Source organism: Aplidium turbinatum, chromosome 12 (genome assembly GCF_918807975.1).
Source record: "Aplidium turbinatum chromosome 12, kaAplTurb1.1, whole genome shotgun sequence".
Classification (NCBI taxonomy): domain Eukaryota; kingdom Metazoa; phylum Chordata; class Ascidiacea; order Aplousobranchia; family Polyclinidae; genus Aplidium; species Aplidium turbinatum.
In genome coordinates, this window is record NC_137483.1 from 23759265 (window position 1) to 23767707 (window position 8443).

General features: G+C 36.8%; 1 protein-coding gene across 1 annotated transcript; it reads right to left on the reverse strand.

Annotated features, from left to right (window-relative positions):
* Nucleotides 1–2601: 2601 nt before the first annotated feature.
* On the reverse strand, nt 2602–4707 carry LOC145781125 (mitochondrial import inner membrane translocase subunit Tim10-like). The gene is made up of 2 exons (XM_082592883.1): nt 4542–4707; nt 2602–3603 (listed from the first exon to the last, which is right to left on the reverse strand). The coding sequence occupies exons 1-2, from the start codon at nt 4610–4612 to the stop codon at nt 3378–3380; spliced, it is 297 nt and encodes a 98-aa protein (XP_082449009.1). The 5' UTR covers nt 4613–4707; the 3' UTR covers nt 2602–3377.
* Between the last annotated feature and the right edge of the window lie 3736 nt (nt 4708–8443).

An 8443-nucleotide genomic window follows, 5' to 3' on the forward strand; every position in this document is an offset into this window, starting at 1 on the left:
AATAAAACCACTCAATTTCAGTCCCCCCAAACTTCAACTTTCCGTAACTCAAAAAGTTCTCAACTTTAGGCTGTGAAACTTTACCAGTTAGTCTCAATTCACCATAGCAGCAATCAGAGCTTCCAATTTTGTTTAAAAGATTTGTAACAACGAAGATCCAGGGGGTGGGCCTTATTACTGGCCGGGCCATATTAGCTGCAGGTGCCTTATCTAAGTAATAATTTGTATGAACGACATACTCCAGAGACTAGACGAAAAACTTAAGAATGAAGACTTTTTTTCACCTCTGCATAACGTCAATGTTGGTACCGAAGAAAAGGAATTCTCGTACAATGAAGATATGAATCGGGACAAGACGAGGAGGAAAGCAACATCTTTGTCGTTTTTGATGATATCTTTAATTTACGTTTCGCTTACTTTGTTTAATTTTTGTTATAAGTTATAGAATATAGAAGAATAAGTCCAACAGTGACGAATAATTTCAAATTTGCCTGAAATTCACAGATTTATCCTTTTGCTTAATCGGTAATAACTCTTTTTCTGTACATTTTCAGGGTTCTTGTTAATAGAAAAAGTTGTTTCCGTTGAAAAAAGCTAAAAAATGATGTATAATAGGCTATGTCCTATTTTGAAAAACTTAAAATTTTCATTAAGGGATTGTGACGTCATTTGGAAAATGGGTCCAAAAAGGGGTTTCCCATCATCCGATTAATAGGGATTTTTTTCTGAGCCATCTGCATAATATGGGGAAGGTCTGAGAAAAGTATCAGCTTGATAAAAAAAATTTCCCACAAACATTACTTTTTAAGTTCCCACGACTGCACTATTCACTAACTGTCTTCTGTAGGTGACTGTACCAGTTGCACTATAAAACTTTCTGCAATTTTGAAAAGAACGGCATGTTTCACGTGCTACAAACTACCGCCCCTGGTAGTGTCATGAGAATAAGGCAATCGCTGTGAGCCTTCGCATCCCCTTCTTTAGATATCCCTGGATTAAGATCACCAAAATAAAAATGATCTTCAAGATCAAGCCCAACTCTGGATGCAGAGCGCCAATAAATAAAACCATTAGGCTACCAGTACACAGAGATGGGCAAGATTGGTGATCTTGAAGATCAAGATCACTTTTTGTGTACTTGAAAAAAAATCAAGTTTTTGATCAATGATGTTGCATAAAATAATTACTATAAGCAACCTGGGTAAAGGTATATAGTTAGTATTGCTAACTTTTACTTTAAACTACTCGATCGCTGGCCTGAGAATTGTAATCAGCTAGTGACTGTTGCTATTAGGTGTATTAATTGTTGACGTAGTTTGCGTAAATTCGCAACGTCACACCCAAGGCCGAGGTTAATAACAGTAAGTTAGTACTGAAAAAGTAACAAAATTTGCAATTAGTTTTATACTTTTTGTTTATAATAAATAAATGAAAATAAAAAATAAATTTTGAACTGCATCATTTTTTACCAAATTTTTGTCTGGTCCGTGTGGGAATTTTTATTCGTGTTGCTAAGTAGTTTTAACTTTCACTGTATTATGTCAATGTTTATTGCACCATTTACCCATCTGGCAACCTTGATACTGTTGTCTGCTATCAAAAAAGTTCAGAGGTTTGCGGTCAGACAAACCGCTTCATGCTCAGACCCTAAACCAGTCTTGGTCTGGTTGATTTGCTGCAATAAACCACTTTACATGACCAAAGTCGGCTAGAGTCCAGATTTTTTAACACCGCCAATCTAGACTTTTGAAACATCTAAAATTGAGTCAAAGAAAGCAAACATTTCTTTAAAATTCACACATGAAAATTGTGAACAAAGTTAAATCATTTTTATTATAAGTCAACATAAAGTACACGGAAGTTGACTTCTTTATTATCACCAACACAGAAAACTTTTTTCAATTTGAAATGGCAACACTGACCAGATTAGATAAACTTTAAATCGTCTTTTGTTGGACACGTATCATATCAACAGTGGCTTATTGTTAGTAGTTGCCACTAACTACTTTGTACAGTACGAGTTCTAAAAAAATACCTCTTTCTAGTAAGTAAACTTCAATTTTAAAGTGATCTTGATCTTATTGTTCTTCAAGATCAAGATCACCAAAAAAAAACAAGATCAAGCCCATCTCTGCCGGTACATTATTATCTCTAAACGGTCAGCATTTCCAACGACTGCTATCAATTCTTTCCAGCCACCCAACTTCAGCTGACAAACAATGCTGACGTCCGCCCTGTTAGTCTAGTGGTTACGCGCCCGACTCAAGATCACGCGGCGCTGGTTCGAAACTACCAGCAATAACCAATCAAGGCTTTGTCAGTACGAGGATAAACATTCAAAACCAAACAATACACCTCCGTGGGCGTGGCTAAGTAGTTTAAAACCAACAAATCATTTGCGCGACGACCAGTAGATCAACCTGATCTAAACTTAAGCTTCACAATCCCTTGAATGGAGAGAGTATTCTGTCCATGTGGCAGTTATCTATAAAACAAGATAGACTACGTTTCACATGGTTTCATTCGTTTTATTACGCAAGTACCGAGAGGCCCGATCAATTGCCGTCATGACCTGGTGTGACAGGCAGTGTGGTTGGCAGTTTGGCGAACCCCCTTATTCAAGTATAGCTCAATGAGGCTCCATATTGTCTTGACCAGAGAAATTTTCCATGATACTGCATTGAAACATCTTTCAACTATTTCTATGCTGTTGCAATCTGTTTACCACTGCGCATCTTTCCATTGTTGTCTATTTTTGATTCGAATATGGACAACCTTGCTTGATGCAAACAAATCAAAAAATTATATTGAATGTTGTGGGCGCAGCAGTGCGCATGCGCACCACCGGGGGAAAAATTCAAAAACGAAGTGCTGCCCAGCATACGTTCCGCTTATTTCTTTGCGTGAAATGTAAAGTTTGTCTCTGTGTCTCGCAACAAAATCTACATGTTTGAAGAAAAAGCTCCATTACATTGTTACACCGATGCGCGGGTGTTGGCACATGTTGGTGTTGGGTTATTATCAGCACAAAGCAACAAGAATTCAATCAGTTTCTGTGGTCCCGATGCATTTTCTTACAAATTAAAGAAACGTACCGTAAGTAGTTTATAACGAAAACATACATTCATCTTCAAGCATGTGTGCATTATTATCAAACGCAGTAAACCACCCAATGTTATGCTGAAGGGCAGCACTGTATGTTCAAAAATCACCGTTGTGAAATTGATAATGGAATAGAACATGATCGGTTCGACAACATACTTTCAAGTTCCGTGTTTTGAGGCAGATGCTCCACACAATTACCTAATCAAAGCAGATGTCCGTTTTAGGGCACACAACACTCGGATAAATTAAACATAAACGCAATATCATAGGCATCAAGTTTTAGGTGCTGCTTTCTGCCCTGATAGATCAGGACTCTGTGACATTTGATTCATCATTTCTTCGTCTGATTGAGACATTTGAGTTAATTTCTTTCCAATTTGTTCGTGAATGTCCAAATATTTGGCAACGCATCTATCTATGCAAACCAGTTCGCCTTTCTCCAGGGAAGCCTCACGATAATTTGTACTGACGCATTTCTTATGGCAACTGTTCGACATTCTGAAAAAAGGAACATGTTAAAACTAACTACATCATAATTACACTGGTCAACACGTGACGCCATTTGTAGGGTATGACCGTTGTATTGTGTTATGTTGAGTTGAAGTTGTAGAAGGCAAATGTGGCCACAGGGAAGGGCAAAGATGGCGAGTACACTGTTCAGTCTTCCCGAGTCTTGTGCTGAATCTGATATCCCAAAACACAGAGTTTAAAAGATTTAAAATCAGCAGTTTTTGTCTCATAAAAATGTTTCCTTGCATAATTGCATTTATCCACTGGCTGCAGGCTAGGCCTCAACAATATGTTGAAAATGATAACCGGCTTTATTTCCAACGTTTAGCCAATAGTCGAGAAGGAGCGATCTTCCTGGCGTCGGCACTACCTGGCAGTTTAGCCAATAGTCAGTCAGCACGACTAACCTTGTCAAGAGGGCTGAAACAGGTAACAACTATTTGTTTAGCAGCAAAATGGTACAACACAACAAATCGAATAAAATAAAGAAATTTGTAGAATACAAAGTTTAAAAACGCACAAAATTGCTGCCCAATGTGATGGATTACCTTATAATTTGTAGTGCTTGCAAATCTAGTTGTTCTCAATTTAATTGTCTTGTTACAAACCACCAAACCGCCCTAACAGGCGAAAAACATTAGGGCTGTATAATGAAAGCTTGATTTTGTCTAGTCCTGAGATGGACTGAATAATTGAGGACCACTGTAATTATACACTTGTATTTGTGCAAGGCACAGCAGATAATGGGTTTAGCAGCATTTACGCAAAAATCATTTATGTGAATTCAGACAGCAAAAATTTGATCTTTTGTTCATAAGCCAATGTGCATATGAAGCCTGAAATTGTCTACTAATCAGGTGGTCTACTAGCCTGAACAATCAAGAACTACCATGTTCATACACTGCAAACTACAACAATCCTCCTACCTCTTGTACATGTCCGCCATCATTTCAACTTCCAATTCAGCAGCTAGTTGCTGAGCCTGGGCGGGATCCATGGCCACTACTGCAGCAAATGACCAACTTAATAATGTTTTTATTATTGACCAATTTAATAATGTCTATACTACAGCACAATCTAATTCCGATGTAAGCTTCTAAAACACAAAATGTATATTTATAAAATATTTGTTAGTTCCTATTTTCGAATGCAACAAAGACTGTGTAGGTTCAATAGTGAAATCTGTTTCTCAGGTCCAGGTGGAGAGAAAAATTCCACAACTTCATCCCATCTATAATTGCATGCAGTGGAATCTTCTTGAACACTTGACCAGTCAGTTTTCTACTCACACTATAACTACACTCAGTAAGATAAACCAATTTATCAGTTTAATCATTTGTCGGTAACAATTATTACATTAAACAGAGACCACACATAACTTAAATTATCTAAAAAAGAAAAGCATATGCAGAGATATGAAATCAATTAATCAACCAAACTACAATGGGTGCTTACAAACTGCATCCTCTTGGGTAATCAAGAGAAAAATGCAGAAATGAAAACAGCATATGACTATTTGTGACACTATATAAGTAAACAATTTGTGAAATGCATGTAAAATGGGTAAGATTTACAAATTCTCGAGTGGTAACATCATTTGTAAACAAGTTTCTATGGCAATAAATTAGGCAAAAGATGTAGCCACCTAAGTTGTTGCCAAATGTCCTCAATTGTACAATGTACATTGTACAATACATGCAGATCGAAGATTATTTGATTAACATGACACTGGTCTCAATTCAGCGACACCTAGTAAATGGAATAATTTCCCCCAACAATAACATTTCAACAATAAGAAAATTTAGCCTACTCTGCCAGTTTCAGTAACCACCCCTGCGTCATAAGCCACTACAAGCAGGTAAAAAATACCAGAAATAACCTACCAAAGGCTTTGTCCGAAGTCTAAATATTCAAAACCAAGTAAATCTTCAAAGGCTTTTCTTTATTATCAAATATCGGAATCGCTGCTTTATGTTTTATGAATATGCAAATTCACAGACATGTCATAAAAAATAATTTGACAAGAATAAAAGAAAAAAAAACATAATCTACATTGGGAAAAAGCAATAAAGGCTGTTGTGAAGAGATTAAAAACTTTTTTCAAATTAAATCCTTAAAGAATTAGCCTATCTTCCGAAATACGAAACTGTTTATCAAGTTTTGGAGTGAAAGCTCAGACTTTTCAGTTCTAGTCAATTTCAAGCTACCTAATCACTGAATTGCAGTAATCTGTTCATCCACACTAAATTTTCGAAGTACCCAGTCCTAGGGCCCAACAATAATTCATTAATTTGCTACAAAAAAAAACTTAGTAGAGTCAATTTTAGGTCTTATAGACTTTGCACTGGATGTTCTGTAGAGCAGGCGTACCACTGTGCTATGGTTGGTTGGTTTTGAATCTTTACCCTCGGACTGACAAAGCCTTAATAGGTTATTCCTGATAGTTTCAAAATTCTAGAGGCTTGTAACACAATGTCAGTTACCGTACTGAGATTGACAAAGTAAAGTTTCTGATTGTTGAAGTGTTGTTGCTTGTGAATTGTTCAATTCACTAGGTGCTGCTGAATGGAGAGCAGTCATGAAATACATTGCTCAAGTACACTTCCCGAGATGAACCAGCAACGTGTGATATTAAGTTAGGTGTGTAACCACAGAGCTAACGGAACAGACTGATGTAAACTGATGTGGAAACAGGATGAATTACGGATGCAACCTATTTTGTCCCCTAAACACTTCTTCCCCTGATTTTGCTTCCAGAAAAGGTCAAGAGAAAAAGATTGAAATCAACAGAGCCGAAGTCGCTAATCAGAGTTTCTGCAAACTTTTTAAAATTTTCCCCTTGAATTAATCATTGAATTTTTATGGGCCACAACAAAATAAGTGGGTCATTCCATTATAATTCAACAAAAGGTGAAAGGTGAACAAAAGGTGAACACATCTAAGAGATGGTGGTCTTCTTCTTGCTCATAAGCAAGAAGAAGACCACCATCTCTTAGATTTTTTTCATTTAAATTACATATACATATTTGGTACATATTTTAGAATAATATTCATAACTGTTGGAATTTTTTTCGATCAGAGACTTCGGTGCTTCTGTATTTTTTCTCTCGATATTTTCAAGGGAAAAAATTTGAAATGTTTGCGGAAACTCCGATCAGCGACTTCGGCTCTGTTGATCTCAATCTTTTCAGAGGGCGAAATCGGGGGATGAAGTGTTCAAGGGACGAAATAAATTGCAGCAATAAATTACAATGCTATTGACCCTGCTGTTGTCTGTCGTTCACAAACAGGCAACTTGTGCAGACAAAGAAAAAAGCAATTTCCCAAGCTTGACACTTAGGTGAACAATAGCTTCAGACACTATGGTTACTCTATATATGGTAGCCACTGCATTTCTAAACGCACACTTGCCTGTTGAGTTTGCCCAGTGGTTCAGGCCAGTTATCACTCTGTTATATCACACCTAAAAAGTGTAACAAGACTGCCAGACACGAATTAAGATAGAATATCCTACCTTTCTAAGTGCTGTAATGCCGGCAATATTGCAAAGTGCTCTTTAAAAAAAATAACTTTAGAATTTAATTCGAAAATGAGTAACCATGTACGCTAAAAGATAAGTCTTTCCAACTTAGCCTTTCTTTTCCACAAAGTGGCAAAAACAAGTTTGGCATGGTTTGGTTCAGGGTTGTCAGACAGCTTTTGAGAAAAAGAGCCAAATAATGTCGAAAAAAGGGCCAAACTGGGTAAAAAAGAGCCAAATTGTTCAATAATGTTAATAACGTTGCTAATAAAACATAATAACGTTAACAACGTCAATAACGTTACAACATTACAACAACACAGTCTACATTCTACAAGAACAATTCCAAATCGGTAGGCACTTTAACATTACCCACTCGTCGAAAAGGTACGCAATCATGCGTAACATGTTCATTCGCGATTCAGCTGATTTCAGTCATGTGACTCGACACGTGATATTCTGATCGAAAAATTTTCATACAAAGAAATTTAACTGAGCTTCACCACAACCACCGTTGCCTAATGGTTAGGGCAGAAGAGTAGTAATTTCGATTTCGTGGGTTCGATTCCCACCCTCTGCTAATACTATTTTTTCTTCTGCAACTGAACTGGGTGCAAGAAGGATCTTAATGACTGCAATCAATGGAGTTTATAAGGAAAATTGTGACTAAAACACAAAGCAATTTCACATTGAAAAGCATGCGCTCTTCGACGAGTGGGTGATATAAAAGTGCCTACCTTCCAAATCTTCATCTTCTACAGTGTTTCCACTCGAATCTTTGGCATTGGCATAAACATTGTCAGCTAAACACTGTCTAAAAAATCGTAATAACACTTTTCGGTCTCAATTTCCGAAAGACATTTATTTAAATAGCTAGTTTGATAGTATGTGCCAACTGCTTCCAAAAAGAGCCAAATATTAAAAACAAAGGGCCAAGGGGCCAAACAATTTTTTTGGGGGCCAACTACCTCTAAAAAGGGCCAAATTTCACAAATTTGGCCCCAAAAGGGCCAATCTGGCAAGCCTGGTTTGGTTGCATCAGTATTCAGTTCATTCAATTTCAATAATCGGTGATGCCAGATGTTATTAAAGTTTCCACCCTAATTGTTACACGAATTTAAACTAGACCATAGACATCTTATGAACTAAACTAAAATAAGATTATTGAAGCAAGCCTAAAGTTGACAAATTTTTGAAAAATAAAGTTATAAAAAAATTAAACGAATCTAGAGCACAACAGGCTATGGCTACTTTTTTTTCTGCAACTTGCAAACAAAACTGGCCTAAATCCTTATGAAAAGCTTCGAA

Coding starts and splice junctions, on each gene's coding strand:
- LOC145781125 (XM_082592883.1), bottom strand. CDS start 4,612: ATGGATCCCGCCCAGGCTCAGCAACTAGCTGCTGAATTGGAAGTTGAA. Junction 3,604..4,541: donor ATGGCGGACATGTACAAGAG/GTAGGAGGATTG, acceptor TCCTTTTTTCAG/AATGTCGAACAGTTGCCATA.